The sequence below is a fragment of the Manacus vitellinus genome, unplaced genomic scaffold, assembly GCF_001715985.3.
Source record: "Manacus vitellinus isolate BGI_N305 unplaced genomic scaffold, ASM171598v3 scaffold_6_pilon, whole genome shotgun sequence".
Lineage (NCBI taxonomy): Eukaryota > Metazoa > Chordata > Aves > Passeriformes > Pipridae > Manacus > Manacus vitellinus.
In genome coordinates, this window is record NW_021940750.1 from 25535760 (window position 1) to 25561310 (window position 25551).

At 39.1% G+C, this 25551-nt stretch overlaps 1 protein-coding gene across 2 annotated transcripts; it reads left to right on the plus strand.

The window, feature by feature from the left end:
• Window positions 1–1321: 1321 nt before the first annotated feature.
• ZC3H14 (zinc finger CCCH-type containing 14) lies at window positions 1322–24831 on the plus strand. Of its 2 annotated transcripts, none has more exons than XM_018082794.2 (17): window positions 1322–1398; window positions 2155–2197; window positions 5236–5350; window positions 8254–8294; window positions 8630–8825; window positions 9165–9585; window positions 11055–11215; window positions 12321–12421; window positions 14545–14700; window positions 16186–16260; window positions 16705–16861; window positions 18415–18638; window positions 20647–20767; window positions 21685–21821; window positions 22842–22936; window positions 23830–23936; window positions 24555–24831. In XM_018082794.2, the coding sequence occupies exons 1-17, from the start codon at window positions 1363–1365 to the stop codon at window positions 24559–24561; spliced, it is 2193 nt and encodes a 730-aa protein (XP_017938283.1). In that variant the 5' UTR covers window positions 1322–1362; the 3' UTR covers window positions 24562–24831. The 2 variants fall into 2 exon arrangements, with proteins under 2 accessions (XP_017938283.1, XP_017938284.1); XM_018082795.2 differs by lacking the exon at window positions 1322–1398 and adding an exon at window positions 1807–1919.
• Window positions 24832–25551: the final 720 nt, after the last annotated feature.

A 25551-nucleotide genomic window follows, 5' to 3' on the forward strand; every position in this document is an offset into this window, starting at 1 on the left:
AGTGAAGAAGGAGGGGGAGAAGGTTCTCCAGATGCTGGAGCAGAGATTCTCCTGCAGCCCGGGGTGAAGACTGTGATGAGGCAGCCGTGCCCCTGCAGTCCATGGAGGTCTGTACTGGAGCAGAGATCCATCTGCAGCCTACGCTGGAGCACATGGATGCCTGGAGGCTGTGAAACTGTGGGAAGCCCATGGTGAAGCAAGCTCCTGGTAGGACCTGTGGTCTCATGGAGAGAAGAGGCCATGCTGGAGGAGTTTTCTGCCAGGACTTGTGACCCCATGAGGGTCCCACGCTGGAGCAGCCTGTTCCTGAAGAACTGCATCCCATGAAAGGGATCCATGCTGGGACATGTTGTGAACTGCAGCCTGGGGGAACAATCTGTAGAAAGCTGTTTCTCCTGGGAGCAGGGGAAGTATTCTTACCCCTAAGGAGGAAAGAGTGTCCGAGACAACAGGTGACAAACTGATCGTAACGCCCATTCTTGTTCCCCTGTATTTCTAGGGGAAGGAAGAAGAGAACTGGGAGTAAGGTTAAGCCCTGGAAGAAGGAAGGAGTGTTGGAGAAGGTGTTTTAAGATTTGATTTTATTTCCTATTATCCAACTCTGGTTTGATTGTTAATAAATTAAACTAATTTCTCCAGTCTATTTTGTCCATGACAGTAATTGTTGAGTGATCTCTCCTGTCCTTGACCAACGAGCCTTTTGTTATATTTTCTCTCTCTTGCCAAGCCAACAAAGGGGGGGTGATACACCAGCTTTGATGGGCACCTGGCAACCCTTTTCTTAGGAAAAAAAAAAAGGCATGTTGTTTTAAGGTACTGTGGGATCACAAAATTAAAATTCAGTGCTAAAAGCCTTTTATTATATAGCTGTAGTGTGGCATTAGCAGTTACTTGGATACTGTGTGTATTGTTATACCATAATTTATTTGGTTTTTAGCAAATAACCATTGAAATCTTCAATTTGTGTGGTCCTTAAGAGAGAGCATTAACATTAAAATAACCTTGTAGTTGGTGTTAAGGCATTCGCTTACCCTAAGCCACGTGACAGGGCTTTATAAAAACCTGGAATGAAGAAAAACAGGCAACTTTAAAAAAGCCGAGTGTGTCCGTCGGGTAATGCCGAGCAGATCCTGCGGCTCGCAGCTGTTCGGAAGCCCAGCAGAGAGACAAGCGCCTTTATTCCCGTTACTCCAGGCCGGGTCCAGCCCTCCCGTAAGCCCGGGGCGGTGCCGCCTCCGCCCGCCAGGGGGCGCTGCCGGCGGAGGCCGAGCTGTGCTCGAGCGGCGCTCGAACCCGGGGGGCGGCGGGAGCGGAGCCGGGGAGCGGGAGCGGGCAGCGGGCCGGGGGGCGCTCGGAGCCACCATGGAGATCGGCACCGAGATCAGCCGCAAGATCCGGGTGAGGCAGAGGCTGCTGGGCCACTCCCTCCGCCCGCGGCAGCAGCCCGGCCCCGCTTGTGGGGCAGGCCCGGCCGGGGGCTGAGGCGCCGGGCTCCCCTCAGAGCGGCCCTGGGGGCTCCCGGGGAGGGGCGGGAGCAGGACAGTCGTTTTTCTGGGAAGCAGAGTCGGGCCCGCCCGTACCCCGGCGGGCAGCTGCCGTGTGCCGTCTGTGCCCCGGAGCTGCGGGTCTCGCCCCGCAGAGCCCGCCCGGCCCAGGCCCGGCGCTGCCCGGCACAGGCACAGCCCGGCAGAGGCACAGCCCGGCCGGTGCGAGCCCCGGCACCGCGGGGCCTGGAGCTGCTCCCGCTCGGCAGTCGCAGTTTGGAAAGACCGTCAGGTTTCCGTTTCCTTGCTGAGCCGGGAGTGACCTTTTGTCAAACCATCCGGGATCCGCTTTCTTTGCACCTTACGAGTCCGGATGGTCTCTGCTTGAAAAAGGATAGCAGGGATTTGGAGGTTGTCTGGAAGCACCAGGAACTGGTGTGTAGGAAATATGGTAGAGAGTGTGAGATTCTTGGCAGTTCCGATTATTCTGCTGTCAGTCCCTCACAGTTATAACGTCTCTGCCATGAGCAGGGGAGAACAGGAAAAGTTAACATGTTAAACCAATGTGTTCAAACACTTAATAAGAAAAACTTTGCTAAGCCTCCTACCTCATTGCAGTTAGAAATACTTTGTTGATCCATCCCTTAAATGCTATTTCATTATTTTTTAGGGTGCTATAAAAGGAAAGTTGCAGGAGCTTGGGGCTTATGTTGGTAAGTTTTGTCACGTGTTTAGCAATCTTCTCCAGGCCATTGTAGTTACATAGCAAAAAACCAGATAGTTAATGGAAACTTATTATTACTTGTGTTACTGCATACAGAAGCCTTAAGCATGAAAAGAGTTATCTAAAGTGCTGGAATAGTATGAAACAAACAGACAAACAAACATGTACAGTCTAAGCATAAGAGAAGCAATACATGGATATCAATATATGAAGAACTAAAAGGAAATTAACTAAGAAGTCAGTCCAACAGTCTCCCCTTTAAAGGAAAAATGGTGGCAAGGGATTTGAAAGAAAAACAAACTATGATGTGAATATTTAAGGAAATTTCTTTGAAGCACTAGGTGAAACATTATATAAAGCAAGACTTGCAAATATAGCAGCAGTTAGCTTTGAGCACTCTGAGATAGAGTCAGTCTTTCTGAGGCACCTTTTTAACAGTCTCTTGAATTTGGGGTGAAATATTTGTCAAAATTAGGAGAGGGGACAAAGACAGATTGACTGTTTTAGGAAATGAAAAGGCCTCGTCATGTGGGACAAATCTTCAAAATGTAAAAGTTGACTGTTAAGGGGACGACTGAGAGCTATGTTGAACTAATGGGGATGAAATACATGTATCTGGGTCTTAGAGACAGGGGGACATTTTATTTTGGCTTGTGAGGAGAGAGGTGAGCAGTGTGAATGTCTGTGGTTTTCTTCTGCGTTTGTTTTTTCTGAATCCAGGATTAGATGGATATTGCACTTCAGTAGCAGTTCAGTAACTTTTACTGCAACAGTAAAAGTTGGTAACTTAACAGTGTTCTGTTGGAAACAGAAACAGAACACTGTAGTCCTGCAACTGCCTTGTTGTCTCTCATACTTCTTGGATTTCAAGTGAAGGAAAGAAATTGAGGGCATAGTTTAGAGATCCTGTGAGTTGCAGGGCCAAGTTCAAAGTTCGTAGTTAGATCCTGAATTCATCTTCCTTCCTATTTCAAGGGAGGCACTGTATTTATGGAAAAAGGTAGCGACTCTATAGAAGGAAGTTACCTGCAAGCTGACATTCAGGGCTCAGCTGGTGCTAAGGAACTGTGTTTAGAATTTTTTCATTGTAAAGTCATCTTTTTTTTCACTGTTTCAAAACTTCTCGTTTTCAGAAACTCATTTTTGGTGGTTGTTTTTTTTCTTTTTTTACCATCATTCCAGGTTTCAGTTTCTCAGTCCTGGATTCTTTGTCCGCTTTTTCCTGCGTCTCTGAAAAAAGATCTTTCTTATCTGTAATAGTAAGATGCTCTTAGAATACTAGCAATCTTAGATTTCAGCTGTGACTGATTATTCTTTCTTTGTTTTCCTTCTGTTTCCTGTATTCAGAGGGCAGATTTCCTGTATTCCCAGGGTCAGCATTCAGTGTCTGCAGTTTCTTCTCAGTTAGCTTATGGACTTCTTTAAATAACTTTGTATTCTTTATTGCCATGTCTGACTTGCCTTGGCCTCTTTTTTTGTTTTTAAACCACTGTTTCCAAATTTATGTAATTTTTCACTTTTTTTTTCTTGACTAGCGTATTTTGGACAGGTTTTCAAGTAATGTTTTTCAAAAACTCTCCATTTCTTCTTTTATTTAACTGGTAAAAATTGGTTCTCCCTCATTCTAGCCTCTGCATAAGAACCATGCTTTTGTTTCTTTCTGTAACTGCTAGTTCTTTTCTTTTGAAAAGTCTTCTACAACAAGACATGTTGAAACTTTATCATATGTTGAACCACCTGAAGAACTTATCAAGTTTAAAATTAGCTTAGCCAATAAATAAAATTCGTTCTGAGTTCCTAGGTATGAGTATTAATCCATCATGGGGAACTTGTAGTTTGCATTTAGAAAAACACCAAACCCAAAGCAGCAACAACAACAAAAACACCCCCCCCAGAAACACCAGAAGATACAGTTTAAGCTAGGAATGTGTTCTCTTGGGACAAGTAGCAGAAGTGGCATGCAGGTGCAATGTATGAATGTTATTTCTATAGTCTAGGGTAAACATAAATTATTTACGTAGACATAGAAGAAAGGCAGTTCTTTCATTTGGGTTTTGATTTCTATTTTTCATTTTTTAGATGTTTTTAGTCTTACATACTGGCTTAACTTGATGAAATGAGCTGTATTGGTGTCTTAGTTCAAATTCACAGTTTGAAGTGTATTTCCCAACTGTCTTCACTCACTATTGTTATGTTCATGTCAAGGATGTGGTATTGGGTATTGAGGTGTTTGATAAACTAAATTGATGTCTGTGCTCAGGATGCACACCTAATGCCTTTGAGCAGCAGTTGCACCAGACAGGCCTCAAACAGAGACCAGAGCTAGGCCAAAGGAAAAAGCCAAATAGCAAACTCCCCAAACCCTTCATGTGTTAGTGTTGGATTCTAAGCACTCTCCCATCCATTGTGTTGGGTAGGTGTACCCTGAATGAGCAGTCCAGCAAGGGAATGGATTTCTCACTGTGTGTGAAATTGCATATGTTAGGGGATTGGAGATTCACTCTCAAGGTTGCTGGGATTTGGGTTTGTTCTGTTTTTGTAGATAGAGAATCTGTAAGTTAATACTGTTTTGATTTGTTTAATGCACATATCAGAAATGGATATTTATTTGGTTGGGTTTTGTAACTAAAGGAAATTTGACAAGGATAATGTGCTATATTTGGTGACGTTTGAAGTGATGAAAATTGTAGATGTTTTTAGTATTCAAGTATAAGGATATAGGCAGCAGAGTGACTCTTTTTTATCTTGTCCTTTTTTCTATTCTGTTTACTCACTTTTTAAATACTTTTATCTTCAGCTTATGCACTTGTGAAGTTCATGATCTTTTATTCCTCACTTGTAGATGAAACTTGTATTGACCCTCAGAGGAAATGGAAGTCTTGTTAATTTGCTTACCTAATCCTCTACCTGCAGAGTGTTTTCTTTGTAGTAAAACTGGAAAAAAAGTCTGGTCATGTGTTTAAAAGTGTTTGCTATCTCTTCTGTGATTTATTATACTTCAAAACAACATATTTCTCTTTCTATTAGATGAAGAGCTCCCTGATTATATTATGGTTATGGTGGCCAATAAGAAGAGTCAAGAGCAGATGACAGAAGACCTTTCCCTTTTCCTTGGGAACAACACTGTCAGGTTTACTGTCTGGTATGTTTGCAAGCTACTTGTTGCACTTCTTCAGTAGTCAGGACTGCTTTCTAGAAGTGAAACCTGACCACTAAAATAGTTACTTATCTTCTCATGATGTACTTTGCATTGATCAAACTTTACACTTTGCAGGTCTAATAAGTAAATTAGTCCATCAACAGTTAGGCTATTGAGGTGATAATGAAATGGCAAGGAACTGGAGGATTTACATTTTTTGTTTGCTTATAATCCAGTCAGATTTGTGAATTAAGTGCTCAGGTAAGCGAGGGCTGTGTGTTGACTTGAAAAAATTTATTCCTGCAAAGCCCACTCTCAAAGCATGAGAGTGTTATTCACTGTAGTTGGATGTAAAAGACAAACTTGTTTGCTTTTATGTTAATAGTGTCCAGATTGCTGTTGTGCATGGGAATTACTATATCAGGACAGATGAGCTTTGGATCTAATTCTGTGTACTGTCTTTGACAAGGCTTAGCACCAAATGCTTAGGTATTCCCACCTCTCAGGCTATTTGTTTATTACCACCACCCAACTCTGCAAACCAAAAGTAGAACTGCAGAATTACTGTGAGCAGGACAAGTTAGCAACAGTTCAACTTACTCTCAACTCCTTACAGTGTAGGTTAATTATTCTTTGTTGCATGACCTTAGCCATTATATTCCTCATGGATTTTCTAATACTGGATTTGGTTTACAGTATAAACCTGTCATGAACTCCATGTTTCAGAGGATCCAAACAGACATTTGACTCTAGAGATTTTTGTTGCTTTCAGAGTTGTGTATTTTTTCAAGTTAATCATTTGAGTCTTCTACCTAATACAGCTTTAAGGAACTTTATTTTCTTTTGTGTAGGTGAGAGAAATACTACCTTTTTTCCTGCTTTTTCAGTTTATTCCCTTTGAAATTTTCATACTGACAGGTTACAATCACTTTCAGTATTTCTTCTATGTGATTAGTTCCTATGAGCTTTTGTTATAAAACAGCAGAGGGAAACATTTTAGAAGTTGAGTGTTATGAAACCATAAACAGTAGCAAAAAATGAAAATTAGTGTCAGCTATTACAATTCACTGTATTAACTATCTAAACTGATGGATTTCCATGTGATAGTGTTATTTGAGTGGATTTAATCTGAGTTTACTTACACAGTTTTCAATTTTTTCCTGACATTTGTCAAAAATATAATTAAGAAGTACAATAAAGCATGCACCCCTTTTAAAAAAGTACACAGGCATTTATGTTCTTTGTTTCCTTTTGTGGCCTGCCTAGGCAAGGCTTTTGGGTTTCACTGTATTAGGAAGTCATGCAGTTGTCTTTCTTTTAGCAGTTTTGGGAATCAGACAAATCAGTGAAGTTTACAAGTGGATGAGGGTAACTCCAGTACTGGGGTTTTGACTGAATCCTGATATACAGTAAAAAATAACAGAATAATGTATAGAAGAAAATACTTTTATGGCTTTGTAAATGAAGCTAAAACTTTATTGAAAAATAATAAATATGTAGAGAAAGCAAATTTCAGCAGAGAAATCAAGATTATTTTATATATGTGTATTTCAAACTGCATATTGACTTTGTAGATATTATACCACCAGCTGGTTTTGACTCCTGCTTAAATTCCAAATGTAATGACTGTTTTAATCCTAATTCAGTATCCACATAATATATATAAATACAAATTCAGTGTCAGAGTGCTCTATCCAGTACCAAAGTAGGTAATGGTTAAGAGAAGAATGGAAAAGAAGACAAGATGAAACCTATGCAATAAACTGTGAGGGAACTGGTGACAAAGTATTAAATAGCATTGTAGTTGGGAGCTTCATATGCCTTTATTTTTCCTAAGGGCAATCCAGAATGTTTACTTTCTTAAACAGTGGCTAAATACAGTACACAGCAAGGTCTGCCTTCCTTGGTTTGTCTCTGTAGTTGGTAATTTGGGGTCATCTGGCAAAAGTCTCACAGCAGTTGTATGACAGACTTGGCAATCCTATTGGTTGGCCACAACTTCTTACTCTGCACCAAGAGTCGGCTCACAGTTGTCCTGAGGTCAGTGTGAAAACTGATACGCATCACCAGAGGTCAGCTGATGAGTGTTCTAGTGAAAACTCACAAGGAGGATGAGTGTAAGCCTTCATTATATTCACATGTTGTCTTACTTCTCCCAGTTCTCAATATGTTTTTGTTCTTTAGCTGCTTTCTAATACTCAGTCTAAATTATAGACGTGCCCATGATGAGGTTTGAACTCCAAGTAAGATACACATTTAAGTGTTGGGAATTTTTCCCTTTCTTCTTGCTGTAATATGTTTTGATTTTTAAGCAGGCTTATTATTTCATAGCCTTCTGATTTTTTTTATTACTTCAGCTTGGTGCCTTTTTCGCAGGCAAAGGGCAAATTTGACACCTCATTGAAATGCTCAGAGAATGTTGTTGGTATATACAAAGCATGCTGGAAGAATCCTGAGAATGTTAAGTGGTATGAGTTGTATATTGTTTGGGTTTATACTTAGAACTACATTTAACTCTGCTGTGTAAATAAAGTTTTGAATACAAAGTATAATTTTAGGCCATGCTTTAGGCTTCTAACTTAAGCTTTTTGCATCACTCCTTTTGACACTTAAGTCCATTGATTTTAGTGAAGGTGGAAAGTACTGGCTTTGATTATGTAAACCAAATGCCAACAGTAGATGATGTGATGAACACTCTACTTGCATGTCTAAGACACACTGGAGGCAAGATACTTAAGTCCTCCCTTTTAAGGTTGATGCAAAGTGTAGTCTTACATAAATGAGGTGCTTGTTATGGGGGGGGAAGGCAGTTGTTTTTTGAAAGATGATTATTCTGAATGTAAGTTAAAATTCTGTATTTCTTCTTTTTCTCTTTTGCTTCCTTCCCTGTCCTCTATCTATTTCAGGCTCCATGGTGTTTTGGATAAGCTTCGATCTGTGACTACTGGTAAGTAAGAAAATTAACATTGAGTGAAGGTGGTTTTATCTTTTCTGTGTAGTGTTGCATATTTAATGAGTTTCAAAAAGATCTTGGCTCTTTTGTTAACTTTTTATTTGTATGGTCTTTTGGGTCCAGACTTTTTAGAAAATTGCTTTGTATTTTGAGGTAAAGAATTTCTTTGTGAGTCCAGAATTTATTTCTCTGTATTTCTTTCTGATGTTTTCAACTTGTTATATTTTCAGGTCTGTGCAATGCCTTGTTTGCAGTTTCTTAGCTACATTTATTGCAAAATCTGTATTGCTGTATTTTAATATAAAAGTGAAAGGTACCTGTCTCCACAGAACCAACTAGTGTAAAATCTTCAGAATCCAGTATCTTTGAGAGCAACCTGCCTTCCAGCAAAAGCACTTCCTGTGTGAGTGATGACAGGAGGCGTGAGGATATCTTGCCACCTCTTGCAGTTTCCAGCACTCGGACTGAAAGAAATGACTCAAGAGTTACAACGAGCTCTCAGGAGCAGAGAAATGCTTCTTCAAGGTAAGGCTGCTGGTCACTTACTAACACTCAGACATCAGTAGTTGTGTGAGTGTAGTAGCCATTTTGAAGAGTACAGACACCTGGAAAGATCAAAGCAGTTTTGAAGAGTAAAGCATCGCTGCAATTTGTTGGATGAAAAACATTAAATCAGAATTCAGTTCTTTAAGTAACAGATGGGCTTAAATTAAGTAACCAAACTAAAAATATTGATTAGTGTGTTAGATTTGTATAAACAATTGTACCTTAATGATTCTTCCGTGCTGGCTTTAATTAAAAGATGGTTCTCATTTTCCTGGACTTGACTTGCAGATAATAGTTGGCAATTTCTTATTTTATCAGGCAGTCTTGTGAAGATGGCTCTGCATCCCACTTAACATCTACAGTCAAGCCTTTGAGGGAACTGTCACCTTCTGAAGCTGTAATTGACATTAAACCTGAACCAGATGATCTAATTGATGAAGACCTAAACTTCGTGCAGGAGAATCCTTTGTCGCGGAAGAAGCCTCTTGTAACTGTGACTTACGGTTCTTCTCGTCCCTCCGCGGAGATCTACCGACCACCAGCCATCAGGAGTGCAGATGGCAATGCACACGTGCCCAGACTGTCACAACAAGGCAGCTTGCAGGGGAGCAGGCAGTTGGACACACAAAGCTGCAGGTCTTTGGAAACAGGCCAACTGTGCAATCCTGAAGCATTTGGGAGCTTAGCGGAAGGGCACAGACCCACCTCCAAACTCATTGCAGATAAAGTAGGCAGTGAGGTTAGTATGATCTAAACTATAACAAGTTTATTCCTGCCAGGAACCTAAATTACTATATATACTTCCAGGAAAATCTTCACCTCAAAGAAATCAAAAGACTTCTGTCACTGGTACCAGTAGGTTTGAGATTTCATCCTTTAGGTCCACTGATAAAACCAGATTTCATAGTTTGACATCATCACCTGATAGCTTGCTGCATCTCAGAGTTAATTACCATGTACATCTGCATGTCATACTTAGTTGGACTAATGGGTTAGCACGATGTTAAATTGCATGTGATGAATCAGAAATAATAATTCTGATATTTAGATCATTGAAACAGCATGGTCTTCTCTCAGTGCTATGTATACCCCCAGCTTTACACAATTCTGAAAATCAGGATTTTTGGGATACTATTTATTAACCTCTAAACCCCAGATAGGTTGGTTTTTAGAGTTATTATACTATTTAGAACCATGTCAGTTAAGAATTCTTTGGGATGGATGTTGCACAAGGATAAACTAAAAAATGATTGCTGCCCTACATGCTTTGGAGGCCAGGCTAAGCCTGGCAGGGTGATAGTCCTAGCTGATAGTTTTAAGACTATCCATATGATTAAATTAAGAGCCTCTTTTGAGGACAATGAAGATTGTTATGGCTGTTAGTGTTGTAATGAAGCACGTATTTTACATACCTTATATTGCAAGTGCCTCTGTGTTTATTGCTGCTTATACAGTTCTGTGTCTTAGCTCTATCTTACTTGGTTATGTATAAAGGACAATGAATTTTATTTGGAAATCTAGAATGCTCTACAAAGATAGAGGGATAGAGGCTGTCTTTGTTTTTAAGAATAGGGAAGTGAAAATCAGAAAATAGTGGTTTGTTTAAATGACAGTCACATCTCTCCTTGGACATGTTAGAAAAAGGTCTTCTTTTTCTTCTATTACTTTTCTATGGATAATGTCCAGAAAAGACAGAATAAGGACCTTGCAGTGCGGAAACTGGACCATCCCGACTGTGTATGGTGGTTAGCATCCTTTGGAATATGTCAGCTTGCTAGAAATGAATCCTTACACTTCTCTGAAATTAGACTTGATACAGAGGAGAAAGTAATTTATACTGATTTCACTTCTCTCTCTCAGGCTTCCAACAGGTTCATCTTGAAGGGTAGTATGAATTTCTTTGGAAAACCCTGATTTTCTGTAGGTGTTGGATAATTTGTCTGTACTTAAAAGAGTTTTTCTTCTCTTCTTCCTAAATGTTATTTACAGTTACATTTTAAATGAGATGTTTGCGTAAATGTGTCTGATTTTCATATTATCCAGTGCAGTTACTTGTATTTGCAGACAGCACCTAGTCCTGTGCTCGGGCAACTGGGATGGAAGGTCTCCATCTCCTGGCTGTGGGTAGAATTGCAGTGTTTTCTTTACTGGTTTATTGACGCATGGTTTATGCTGAATGAACTGTTTTGGCTGCTCTGTTTGTTGTAGGAAGAAAGCTCCAGGAAGAGACGGTTGCCTGTTGTAAGCTCAGTAGTGAAAGTGAAAAAGTTCTGTAATGAAGGGGAAGATGAGGAGGAAGAGGAAGAATACGGATTGCGAACAGGAGGCATCTCCAGCAGTGTGTCTGTGCCTGCAAAGCCAGAAAGAAGGTATTTCAGATCTCAGTGGTTTTGTGAGGTTTCAAGAATGAATTTAATGAGCAAAACTTACAAAGTGGAAGTGGGGGAAACCTGTTTGCACTTTTGAAAATTGACAGACAAAATTCAGTAAGCCATTTTAATATTTTTTTGTACTATCTCACAACTCTGTGGGTAAGATGCTTGTTTCTACCACCCTTTTGCCTTTGATTTTGTATCCTGTTTTTTTCATTGCACATGAGATGCAAGGGAGTGTGAATTTTTACTTTATTTTGTAAAGTTTACTGGCAAAAGAACATTAATTAACGTTGGCATGTTTCAGACTAGATATTTATTGTGGTAAAATAATTTTTCAGGAGTTTTGCTTGCTTTGATTTTATTTCAGGAATAGTTTTCAAACTGGTTATCTCTTGTTCTTTAAGGTGATTATGACTTTTCAAACAGACTTGAGAGATTTTTCCTTTTTTTCTGCTCCCTAATTCTTAGTGTCAGCTGTCAGTCCAAGTACCTCAATTGTTTGTATCTGATTTTCAACAATAGAGAAAGAACACTTAAACTAGAGAAGAGATGGTTCTACTGACCTACAGTGCTAGCCTGTGTAAGGTTTGTTTTAAGCTAATACACTGTATTGAATTGAGCTTCAGTGCCACAGCACATTTATCTGATTTAAGCTTCCTCATTGTTGATGTTAAAGACAAGCAGAAAGCCTTTTTTTACAGCTAATATGTTTTTGATAGAGTCAGTTTTCAACTGGATCTTACTTCTCAGGACGTAATTATTGGTGCCTTCACAAACATAGCAACAGATGTGTGATGGGCAGAGGTGGGAGGAAATGAAGGGCAGAGTGTGTACCTTTCAGATGCAGCATGATTTTACAGCAGCTTAAGCTGTGACATGAAATCACACATCTGGACTTCCATTCTTGAGAGCATTTTGTGGAAACCCATCCACTCAGAGAATAGATTAACAAACTGAAAACAGATTTGGATAAAGTATTTTTAAATTATCGTTTCTATCAGTATTATGCCTGTGTTAACCTGTTGAAATACCTGTCTTTAACATGGATTTTGTTACTGTGCAATTCGTGTACAATTAATTATTTTTTTATTTCCTTTAGACCTTCATTGCCACCTTCAAAACAGGCCAATAAGAATTTAATACTGAAAGCAATCTCTGAAGCACAGGAATCAGTTACAAAAACAACCAATTATTCCACTGGTAATTACCTTTTTTTTTTTTGTGTACTAAGCTATAATATTTCCAAGCTCTGCTGTATAAATCCAAGCTAAAGATAGTGCTTAGAGATGACAGAGTGCTAAATAGCACATCAGTGATACATGTGAGGGGTTTACCATGTCCTGTGAACATTACATTGATCTTCAGTGATGAATTATGAAAGCATAAACAAGGGAGGAAAGAGTTATTTAAAATGTATTAATCAAGATAGTAACTCTGTAAAGTGAACAGTTACAAAATGGAAGTGCCAGAGCAGTTGCCAAGAGGAAAGTCATGAGAATTAGGCAGGTGCTTTGAGCTATTTACTTTATCTTTTGTCCCTTTCTGCACTCTCCTCCTTTCTTCTGAGATGGGAGGATGAAAAAGCCAAATAGCAAAAAAATGAAAGTGTACTGGATATATGTAATAGAAGTGCAAACTAGTGAGGAACATGTGACTGATGTTTATCAGGGTATATTGTCCTTTAACAGTGAGGCAGCAATTATAGTTCAGTGATTTTAGGCATTGAGTTGCAGTTGACACAGCAAGTGAGCAGTTGTCTGTGTGTAGGCATTCAGCTCTCCTGGCTGAATGGCAAATCTTCTGCTGAAGAAGGGCAAATCCAGCTGTTGTCTCGTGTGCTTTCCTTTCATTGGGTGTTAATACACCTAGCATTGCCAGCAGGAAGCATTGCATCTTGCCAGGGAAGGAGCATTCACTAACTACCTAAACCATGACTTTTATACTATCTGAAGCAAGACTGAGAGCTTTCCACAATCTCTTGCCTGCTCTTTTTAAAATTCTGCCAACTAACTGTAAGAAATGGTATTTTGAGGTGATGCAGGAAGCTCTTTCCTGTGTACACAGCAATGCAGCAGCAAATGGGACATAGCCAGAAGATTTTAAATTAATTAAAACTATTGATTTTTTTAATAGTGGTGATCTTGTAGTTTGACTTGCCAACGTGAGAATATTTTAGTGGAGAGACCAAAAAGCACCACTTTGTCATTTAATACTGAGGTGATCTGTGAATTTTATCTGAAGTATGCAGGTTCTTCCACTTCAGAGGTAATATTTCACCTGTTTTTCTAAGTGTTTTGAATGGAATATGGAAGTTAGCTAATTTAAAACACATAGTTAAAACAAAACAGTAAGTTCATAAATAATGCATCTAGTACTGAGCAGTACCTTTTAGCAGTATCTTTCTGTCAGAAATTGAGCTGATCTGATATTCAGCCAAGGGAAGAGTATGCTTAGCTTTTCACAGCCAGTAAAGAAGTCAACCTGTCGCCCTTCTACCCTCGAATTCCATGCTACAACTACCTGAAAGGAGGCTTAGATTTACCTGAAAGGAGGTTGTAGTGAGGTGGGGGTCAATCTCTTTTCCCAAGTAACAAGTGATAGGACAAGGGGAAATGGCCTCAAGTTGTGCCAGGGAAGGTTTAGATTGGATATTAGGAAAATTTTTTTCACGGAAGGAGTTGAAAAGCAGTGGAAATGACTGCCTGGGGAAGTGATGGAGTCACCACCCCTGGAGGTATTTAACAGAGGTCCTGCTTAGGGACATGGTTCAGTGGTGCACTTGGCAGTGGAGGACTAGGTTTATGGTTGTACTTGGTGATCTTAAGGGTCTTTTCCAACCTAAATGATTCTATGATTCTGCTGTCTTTAAGTTTTATGTTCTATTTGCAAACTTCTTAGCATAGGGTAGCTGGCATCATATGAAGAGGCACATTGATAATCCATGATTGTTTATATGAAAAGTAGGATGAAAAGTGATTTCAAAACTATTAAAAATACCACATTAATTATATGTAGAAGTGGATGAACAAGTACTTTGCTGATGTCACTTTAATCCTTCTCATGTTGTTTTTTAGAAGTAGGTAGGTGTTCTGAGGTGCTACTCACAGGGTGCTCTGTGCACATGCACCAATGTGCTTGCACACTAAGGATTTTTCAGGTAGCTAAAGATGCTTTTTATGGATACAGATGCTTGGGATTTTGCATATATGTGTGTGTGCATGTGTGTAGGAATTTATTAGTTATTTTAGCACCATATGTAAAAACAGTACTGTTGTGTGATTGGATAGTATGTAAATGATTTGCCATTGTTTGTTTATTTAAAGTTCCACAGAAACAGACTGTTCCAGTTGCACCAAGAACTCGAATTAACCCAGAAGAATCTCAGTTAGAAGTAATTCATGTGCAAAACAGATTGCCTATTCTGAGTTCTCAGCTTCAAGTAGAAGAGCCAAAGGAGCAGACACTTGAAGGAATTCAAGGTCATCTGATAATATTCTTTAAAAATTTATACCAGGGAATGTCATTTTACAAAGGCTAAGCAGAGAAAAGAAATGCTTTTAATTTTTAAGTCCACGTCAAAAGTTGCATGCAGAACTGCCTTGAAAACCAAGCAGCTTTCTAAAGCATGGCTGTCAGATAGATACATATCTATATCTCTCTATATACACACACAGACACACAGAAGCTCAGAGGAGTTAATCTGTAAGCAAAGGATGTTATAGCACTCTGGCATATCACTGAAGAATAGTTTTGCATAACTATTTATATTGGGATAACTTCTCTTTTCCCCATCCTTTGCATATTTTCCCTAGTATCTTGTAGAAATAATTCTCTCACAAAGTTTATGTGAGACTTAAGATACTCTACAGTATTTGGAACAATTTTACAGCATATGAAGTGTTGAAAGATTCTTTCCAACACATGGTTTCCACACAAATAGTTCTAATGTTTTATTTTTTAGTTTAAATATAGGAATACTGTATTTGCTCTTACAGGACAGCTGATACCAGGCTAATTGTGTCAGCTTTGTTTTTTACTTCTGTTTTGTTACTCCAGAAGAAAAATGGCATAACATTTAAAGGCAGTCTTAGTGTCTTTTCAGCATGATTTTGTTACAAAGAAAGGAAGGGGTGTTTGTCTGTTAGTCACAAGGAATCACAGATGTAAGGCAGTGGAAAAATAATGTAGAAGGTAGTTTATACTTTCTATGTGCTTAGATATTTAGATTGTTGAGTAAAATTTGGGTTGAGTAAGATTTTTATTATATTATCTCATGTCATTCTTAAGGAATGGTAAACATTACTTAAAAAAATATATATTTTTTCAGTCTCTTATTTCTCATATAGACAAATTTGGAATCTTTCTGCCAATGTAAAATAGTTGAAATTGCATCTCTAAAGTATGTAAGAAGATGATTTATTAGCCTTTGAGTTAATGTACACGCTAAATATTTTCACCCTTTTGCTGGTGAAATGGAAATGACAGCTTGCTTAGGAAATCTACAGAAAGCAAAAGGAATTTCTTCAAACCACAGCTCAAATGTAGAACAGTGCTGCTCTGATTTGTGTCACTTCTTTTAAGACCACAGAGTGGTCTCTTGTTGTTAGTTGCTCTCCCATGTGTGTTCTCTGAATGGTCAACTCCTCTACAAATGAGGAGGAAGAACTTGGCCTTCATAAGTTGCCATGCCCACAGACCTAGTTTGTACTGAACAGTGGCTATGGTAAAGAGTAGCATCTTTCAGTATTTAGATTTTGCCATGTTGCTGTTTCTGAAACAATGAGAAAGGAGTTCATCATAATGAGAATGGCTTGCCTTTTTTTTTGTTATAAGTGTGGAGATTTTTGTTGTTGAAGTTTTGAGGGCTTTTAAATCAAAAGAATTAGAGTGTGCCTCAAGTTCTCTAAAATATAGTTTCATGTTGACATGCAGTAAAATATGCTTCTTATTGCTGGTTTTTTTAGGACTTGAACAAAAGGAGCTCTCTTCTCGGCTTCAGATTGAACCCATGATTGAAGATACCTTGCAAGTGACTCAAGGTTAAGTCTTGTGATCCTTTATTTTCAAATTTAATACTGTTGGCCAGCGAATGTTAAGATATAACTTCCTTTTCATTTAATTATACTGATTTCTAGCATTTTTTAGTTTCTACATATCTAAGGAGTGAAAGCATTATATCAGTCGGTGTTCAAAGCATGAGAGATATGGGGGGGGTGGACCCCCTTCAATGCTGTTTCAGCACAACCATTCTTTAATAGAATTTCCTAGGCTGGCCTAATACCACCTATGGCTTTTGTTGATCCTCCTCTATGGAATTAGCAAGGAAGTGAAAATGTTTTCTGGAAACTACTATGAAGAAATGTAAAAAAAACCCAAAATTAGTTTATTGGCTGTGTAAATTGATATTAAAAATATGCTATAAGGTAAGAGTAAAACTACAACCTTACTTTTTTCTCTTCTATGTAATTTTTCTCCCAATTCAGATTACTGTGATGCAGAATCTATGGTCCACACAGATACCAGGTCATTTATCCTGAAGAAGCCCAAGTTATCTGAGGAAATAGTGACACAGAACCAGCAATTGGGAAAGAAGGGCCCAGAGGCAGTACGAGCTCACTCAGGACGTCTAATACAGACACGGTAAAAAGTTACTTCATTTAGGACTGTTAATAGTCAAAGTGCTTGTTCATGGTTTAGATGGAGTCATTTGCTGTACTTGTGCTTTGCCAGTCCAGTCAGGAGCCATGAAATCATGGAAAATGGACTGACATTGAATAGCAGAGATAAAAAAGCAGGGGCAAAAAACCTCCCAGAAGTCCTTCTAAATTGAAAATAATCCCAAGGTCAACTGTAGCTTGAGCATGTCCTTGGTTTTCAAGAAAAAAGAGGAAGGAACTGAAAAGTCCTGCTCTTTTGTCATAGCTGTTCTGATTACTGAAATCTTAGTCAAGTAATTATTTTGCTTAAATTGTCTTTAGTTTGACCCTGCGATAACATTTCTTAAGGAAACATCTTTTAACACAGTATTGATTTTGGTGAATCCTGGATGATGCTTTAAAGCTCCTTACTGGTGAGTTTGACCAAGAGAAGTTTAAAGTTCATGTCAGCTTCAAACGAAGTTCCTGATTACAAATAGTCTTACCTGTTAAGAGTTAAAATCACTCAGAACAACATGATGTACTTCATCAAAGTGGGCTGCTGTGTTTGAGAAACTGTTGCTGTTTCCTTTCCATGAGTGGCTTTAAACAGCATGTGTTAATTAAAAATAAAACCAACAGTGAGCCGGCAAACCCAAAAAACCTGATAATGTCACAGTTGAAAACTTGGTGCTAGAGGAGAGTGGTAAATTTTTGCATGTGAATAGGTCAGTTTCTAACTGCTTGAATTTCAGAATTCTAGCTAATGATGTTTTTAATGTGTTGGTTTTCTGTCTTCTTAAGGACATTCTACACTGTAGTTGCTTTTAGCCTCATTTCATAGAGAAGCAAAGTTTATCCCATCACTGTTTGTCAAAGATGAGAACTCCACAGTTCTCCAAATAGTTAGAATCACATGTTATTGAAGAAATCCCTCAGGTGAAATGGATGGCATAGTGAAAGGCTGGAGAAAATGTGTGTGTCCCCTGTTTTTATACTCCCTCCTATCTACACTGACTGCTGTCAGATCCAGGACAGTAGGCTAGACTCACCTTTCAGTCAGATTGAGTGTCAAAATTCATAGTGTCAGTATTTCATTCTCTCCTCCTAGTTTTAAAAACTTTTACACCCACTGTTTCCTAATGTATTGGTCAGTAATTTTGAGGAGATACCTGTTTTCTGTGTTAAAGGGTTTGTGATTCCAAGAATGGTACTTATACTTACTCTCACTTTTTTTTTTGTCTCAAAATTGTAAATTCCACAAGATTAATCTCCTTTATTTAACTGTGCTTGTAAATGAGCTTTTGGATCCATCTGTTGAGCAGAATGCAACAAACTGAAGTGTACCTGAGAGCTGTAGTTCTTATTAGAGCCTCAGGGAGATCAGAAGGCAAAATGCTAACTGGAGTGCATTATCAGTAGTATTAAAAGAAGGTCTGTTACTGCTTGACTCCCCATAGATAAGTTCGTACTACTGTTAGTTACTAGTACAGCTCACATTGACTCAAACCTCTTGAGTCAGAAAATCTAAATTTACTACATTTCTTTGTTTGATAGAGACCAGCTTGTGCAGCCAGAGAAGCCTGCTAGTCCCAAGTTCATTGTGACACTGGATGGTGTGCCCAGTCCACCAGGATACCTTTCTGATCAGGAAGAGGAAGATATGTGTCTAATGGAAGGATTAAAGCCAGTTACCCAAGACATATGTGCTGGCAAAGGATTAAAAGGCCTTCGAGCACAGCAAACACAAACTGTAACCAGGCAGCTGGAGGACTCTGATGGTAATTATCTTTACCGACAGGATCTGACACTGATGTGGTGCTTTGATCATGGCTACAACTTTCTGATACATCATTCTTAAGAAACCAAAGCAATGGTGTTTATTCTTCAAATTAGAACATTCTTTATGCAAATGAAATGTGGCGGTTCAGTGGGAGCATCTCCTTAGAAGCCTTTATCTTGGTACATGAGAGCAATACAACACGTGGGTTGTACATATACACACATCTCAGTATTGGTAAAATTTGGCTTATTTCTTTTGCAAATAAGAGTTGGTCTTCATTGCCAGACATCTGCACTTCTGGCTGACTCATGGTTTGTCTCCATGCTGATGGACAGGAGATGTAACAGTGAACGTTTTGACATGCCTTGAACTTTCAGCAATATGTCAGATGGTATTAAGGTTTCTCTCTAGATTTGTGACATCAAAAGGAGCCTGTTAAGTGGAAGGTATTGGTAAAGTCCAGTGGATATAATCTTTAAAATAATCTTTAAAAGTAGAACTTACAGTGCATGACTTTACTTGAAGGCTTCTATATTCTCTTTATGCATTTCTTTTGAATAACATGGGAAATTGCTTGCTGAACCATACCTTTGAATTGTTTGGAATGCTGACATGGTGATGAAAATCACAGAGGCTACTGTTTTGTCATAGGCCTGTTGAATACTTGCCTAAAGGCCATGCTTGGATTCATGTTTTTTACTTGGCTTTCTTACGAAAATGAAGATTTTTATTTTCCAGAGTAGCAATGTGTCCAAATTTTCTGAACTAAATAAAGAATAGTGTTTGATGTTGTACTGAGAACCCTTAAATTTCATGGATCCAGCTGTAAATGTGTAATGCAATTGCAGCAAAAGATCTTTTAAGTCCATGTCCCTTCAGTCCCCCCCTGGCTGCAGAAGTACTACACATATCAGGCAGTCTTAAAGAAGAAAGGAATGCTGCATATCCATTGGCCCATTTTTACTGTACAACGAAATGGACATTGGAGTATTTCCTTGCAGATTGATGCTTTTACACATGTACTCTCTTTCCTACTCCTGACTGAAGCTGTTTGGTAGAGGAGACTGTTGCTGATACAGTCCTATCTCTGTTAAGGATTCCTATGTCAGTAGCACAGAGGTGACTGAAGTTCACCTGGAACCAGATCCACGTGGAAGTGATCTGTAGAACCCAGTGTGGTTGTACAACAGGATGGCATTGCTTGGCAAGGAGAAAGCATAAATGAGGCTGAGGATAGAATGAAGCTGGAGCAATTTCTGTCAATAAAAAGATAGGGAAGTCTAGCAGTCCTGGAAAGCTTTGAAAAGCCAAAGATTAAGGCAGATTTGGGAAAATAAGACAAAAGCAACATTCTACACACAATTGCCTGAATTTGCAGAATGAGGTTTTACAAGTAGTGTTAAATAGGAGAAAGTCAAAATCTCAGGTTCCAGTAAGAGTAGTGAAGGTAAGAAATGTTTCAGCTTGGAATTTCTTAACATACTTTTTGGATTGGAGTCTGGGTGTAACTGAAGTTTCTGAACAAATGAAAGTGGTTCTATTTTCACAATGTGCCCCCATACTAATAAATCTGATTCGTGTAAAAATTGATTTTTAACTTTTATCTCTTGAAATAATTTTCTAGAGCAAAATTATCTTGGAGAAGGGAAGCGTAACTATAATGAACTCGTGGCTCAGCAGAACAGTCATAACTCAGGTTCAGTTGAAGTCTTTGTCTTGTCTGAGTCAATTTGGATTTGTGAAGAATATTTTGCTTGTAAACAGTGCAAATTTGATCTTTTATCACCAAAAGGCAGCTGTCAGTCCAATATTATGACTCCTTTCACTTCAAGGTTTTAGAAATTTTCTTCAGATGAGTGTACATAAACTTTTACTGTCATGACTTTTTTGATTAAGAGAGAGAGAATAGGAAGTACCATGAATTTCGATTATTGCTTACACCAAATTGCATATAGAATCATAAAGGTCCCAGCTTGTTTCTTTTTTTTTTTTCCTTGCCATCCCAGTGGACATGGAAGAGTTAAATATGCTACAGAAACAGGAGAAGGTGCTCGAGCGCTGCAAGTACTGGCCTGCCTGTAAAAATGGAGACGAATGTGTGTACCATCACCCCACACTACCTTGCAAGTGAGTAGTACAAAGGTCATCCACTTGACTTGCTATTTTGATTTTTATTCTGGTGCTGCAAATTTCTGTTCTGTGTTAGTAAATATTCCAAGGCAGTGCAAGTCTGTCCCCGTGGGATCAGAACTCGATTGTCACACTGTAATTGCTTCTGTTTTCCACCCATCTCCCACGTGCCAGAACACAGGGATGGCAGCTGTGCTCCTGCAGAAGAAAGCTTTAGTTTAGTGTAGTGGCTGCTTCGAGATGCAGGAATTAGTGTTGTAAAATAACAGGCTCTGCCAGCTGTCACAGTGCTTTTGAACGCTGAGGTACCATTACATAGTAATGCTGTGATTGGTTTCTTTAAATTTGAAAGCAAAGGTGAACTCATGAATGTGCCCTGTGCCTTTGACTTCCCTTCCACAAGCAGCAACAGTCTAGAAAAACAATGTCTCTTTTGGGTAACTGTTACCTGGTTGGGTAACTTCATTTATGCAGACATTTGAATTTTCTTTTGAAATCTGGTGTAACTAAATTCAAAATAACACTTTCTCTTCAGGGAATGAACCATATTACTCAGGAAATTTTGCCACCCTCCCTGGGAAGTCTGATTTCACAGTGCTGCTCTGTGCTGCACACTAATAATGCGTCTTAGCTTGTAACAAGTAGCTTGGGACCAAACTCTAATGAGACTGAGGTAGTTCAGTTGTTTATTGCATATAAAGAGTGTCCACAGGGAAACAGTTCAGATCTGTTGTTGTACAGCTCATACACGACACCCTCATGCCCTGCTTTGGGAGGACAAAGCAAAGGACTAACATGTGCCCGAGCCCTGTTGGAGTTCTGCCTTTCTCTGGTGTTCTGGCTTTCATGTGCAACAGATGTTTGGGGATTTTGCTCCAAATATGAGCTTTTGACTCAATTTCTTTTCTCTCCAGAGTTTTTCCTAACTGCAAATTTGCTGATAAATGCTTGTTCATCCATCCAAACTGTAAATACGATGCAAAGTGCACTAAGCCAGACTGTCCTTACACTCACGCCAGTCGACGAACCCCCCATCCATCTCCTAAACCAGGTGAGCATGTCTTGTTTTCTGAGCTTCAAATGAAAATGCTGAAGGCAAAACAGTATTTTTGGTATCAGAAACTGACATGGGTGAAAAAATAATTTTTTGCTTAATTTGACCTAATTTTCTTTCACCTCTTAGTGCTAGATGAAGAATAATAATCCAGTGTTACTGCCAAACTTGTTTTCAGAAAAATCCCTCAACACTCTTATGGAAGAGTCCATATGAAGTCTGTGCAAGGCCAAAGTGGTGACTTGCACAAGTTGTCCATTTCTCTGAAGGGATTAGCCAGCACTGCAGTTTTACCCAAATTTGTTTCTTAAATTGGACACATGTTGTGCCACAGGCTTGTGACAAGCTGAAAACAGAGGCTTCTGTCTTTGAACATTTTTTTCTTGAATGCCAGTGTAGGAGTTAAGTTGGTGTAATAATGAGGTGACTTTCAGGGGTGAGGTTACCCGGTGAAGGCAATAGCTGTGTTTGGATTATGGGTTGGTATTGCTGAGCCTTTGAACAGTGCCAAGGTGCAGGGCCTTTACCACATGATCTTTTGGAAATAATTTAGCCCATAGTCACGGTACAATGCAGTTTTGTTACTTTGCCAAGTACAATGTGCTTGTCTCCTGTATCATTTCCAGCAACTCCTCTGTATTCCTGGGAAGTGCAGTGCCTGTGCTTTTCAGTCCAGTCAGCTGAACCTCTAACAGGCTTGCTGCTGTCTAAATTTAACATCTGAGATTCTCTGCCTACCAGAATTTGTTGGAAGTTTTGCCTTGACCATGGTACCTTCTGTCCTGAAATGGGGAAGAACTGAGTTAAATGATTACTTGATAGTCTTGTTTGCTCCAGGGTGAGATCCACTCCCTGCACCGTGATACACCGTCCATATTTCTTGCAGAACTTTGGTGTATTATAGAACATAATTTCTCGCAGAAATATTGATATATTTAAGGTTGTGTGGAGCTGTCTTTAAAAGGCAATTTATTCTGACCCAGGCTCACTTCCTGTTCTTTTTGTTTCTACTATTAGCACCCCTGCCCGCACTGCCCATATCCTCCAGTAGTCCACTGTGCAAGTTTTTTCCTGCTTGTAAGAAAATGGAATGTCCATTTTACCACCCAAAAGTAAGATTTATGTCCTGTCTCTTCCTTTTCTTTCTAGAAAAAGACTTGAAATGTGCTACTTTGGGACAAGAAATGTCATTAGGATTTCACACTTTTTGCTTTTACTTTTGACATTTTAACTTTAGCTCAGAAGCAGAATATGCAAAAACAGTGACTTAAAGAATTTGGAAAATTATATTTTTAAGTAACCTTTTAACAGATGCTGCTGGGGAGCTTCAAACAGGCCATAGCTCTTGTCAAAATGTGCCCAGCCAGGATGCTGGAGGCTGAGGAGGGGGACATCCTTTAGCCTGTGTGGAAGGACAGTCAAGACTTTTGACTCTTCCTTCAGATGTGCTGCAATATACAACAACTTTAAAGATTGCCCAGTACCCTGAAGTGTATATCAGTGTGATTGATACAGTACAAGAGTCTATTACTCTGGTACTTTTATAGAATTATGTCCCTGCATTTTCTTACACTCGGAAGTTTAGTGCTTTTTCAAGCCCTAGCAATGCTAACATGCCTGGGGTCCCCAGGACTCTGTGCCCAGTTATTATCAGCCAGATCTTCTGTTTTTTCCTGCTCCTCACATAATGCTATGTCATGCTCCCAACTTGAACACACAGATCAATTCAAACTGAACTCTGTAAACCCTTGAAAGCAAAGGAACCTCCACCTGTCAGTGCAGTGGCAGTTTTGGAGCATCCAGTTAATAACTGATACTTTTTAGAACGGGTTTTCTTGTGCTTGGGTTGAGCTGATTGCTCTGGTGGCTGTAGCTGTGGGTTCAGGTGTTGGTCAGATGTGTCACACAGCGATACAAACTCACCTGTAGCCAGGGTAGCTCAGCTGGCTCAGGAGTTCAGGCAGCCAGCCTCGAGTAGCCCCTTCTGAAATGCTTTCCTTTTTAGCATTGTAGGTTTAATACCCAGTGTACAAGACCAGACTGCACTTTCTACCATCCCACTGTTGCTGTACCTCCACGCCATGCCTTGAAATGGACTCGAACTCAAACCAGGTGAGAGACACTTTAAACCTAACATGAAAAATAAAAAGTATGTTTTGACGTCTCTAATGTAGTTTTACTTACAGAAGTAATGTGTGTGTGATGAACTGTATGAAGAATAGGCATCTTTCTTTATAAGACATCTCTGTACTGTTTGGTTTTAGTACTACAAACATTAACTAATGTGTTGCAATCCTAAAGTGCACTAAACAAGTGCCCTGCAGCTAAAATAGGGCAGAGTCACTGGAATCCTGACCTGGACATGGTTTGTTTCCTGAGTTTTATTTGAATAAAGCTGAAAATCCAATATCAGCTCTTCATTTACCATTGTTTTATCTTGTGTCCAAGCTGTCTTTTCCACACTAAGTTCAGCTGTTTCTTTGAGTGTTTCTGGCAGAGCTGCTCCTTCCTGTCATCTGTCCATGATTTCATAAATTAGTAGCAAACTTCCCAAAGCTGCAGCTATGGGCCTGTCTTAAAGATCTTCAAGTCACATGAGCCTTTCACTCCAACTACTCATCTGCAAAGGTTTTAACCACTCCAGGAGTAGGGCATAGATCAGTTCTCAAATCATCTTTACAGGGTGGTAGAATTGTTACTTATGGGAATTGTTTTTGTCTTCTCCCTCAGTGAATGAATATGATACAACCTGGGACTGACCTTTGCCTCCTCTGGACAGTAATGGAAAGGAAGATTAACCACCAGGGTACAGGATGCTAGAAAAGATTAATGCATTTTGGACTTTGAATATACATTGTTTTCATAAAACAAGGTTGATTGCATACTTGAAATGTCTCTAATTTTCCAAGTTTGTAAGTTTGAGCAATTTTACATTTTTTTTACTGTAACAAGAAAACATCTCTGTAAGAAAAGTTTACTTTAAATTCCATTAAAAACCTTCAAAGCACATTTTGTGTTCTGTTTGGGTAATGTTCCTTGTTTAAGATCAGGTGTGTTGAAGAAGAAAGTATGTCAGCAGAAGGGCTCAGAAAGCTTGTTCCTGAATTCAGATCACACCAGAACTACTTTTTGTCCAGCAAGTGTTTGGTACAGTGCACACAACTGCTCTGCTGTTCCAGCACCAGCACTGAGCTCTCCACCCCAGCACAGGGAAAAAGAGCAAATGCTTTGGCTTTTAGGTGTTTTTCAGCACAACAGACATCATAGCCCTTCCACTCTCTAAAACAGGGAGAAAACTAAAACAAGGGAAACAAAACACTTCATAAGTCAGAACAGTTAGAGAATTATTGATGCTGTGCTCCATTTAAAAAGCCTCTGAAATGCCACTTCACTTGAAAATAAATGCTCTCAGATGTCTCCATTTATACCAGGAAGAAATAAGATACCTCTCTGAACCTCCTTCTGAAGAATCCTTTATTCCTACCGGGCACATTCTGTAATTCTCTCCTTCAAGAAAGTTCCTGTGCCTTATGGCAAAAAAATAATCCACACACATGCCCATATATGTTTAAGTGGTATTAAAATGATGAAAAATGTTGAGCAGTAACATAAATGCACTTTTTTATTAAATCTTTTTTATCTTTTGGGGAACTACATTTGCACAAAAATATACAAAAGAATTTCTTTTTACAAATATTTACATTCAGTATCAGAAAACAATGTTAGC

What these genes read in the sequence shown, in the direction of transcription:
- ZC3H14 (XM_018082794.2), top strand. Translation starts at nt 1,363, where the DNA reads ATGGAGATCGGCACCGAGATCAGCCGCAAGATCCGG. An exon ending in CAGAGAAATGCTTCTTCAAG is followed by an intron (nt 8,826 to 9,164) that starts GTAAGGCTGCTG and finishes TTATTTTATCAG; the next exon opens with GCAGTCTTGTGAAGATGGCT. An exon ending in CACCCCACACTACCTTGCAA is followed by an intron (nt 20,768 to 21,684) that starts GTGAGTAGTACA and finishes TTTTCTCTCCAG; the next exon opens with AGTTTTTCCTAACTGCAAAT.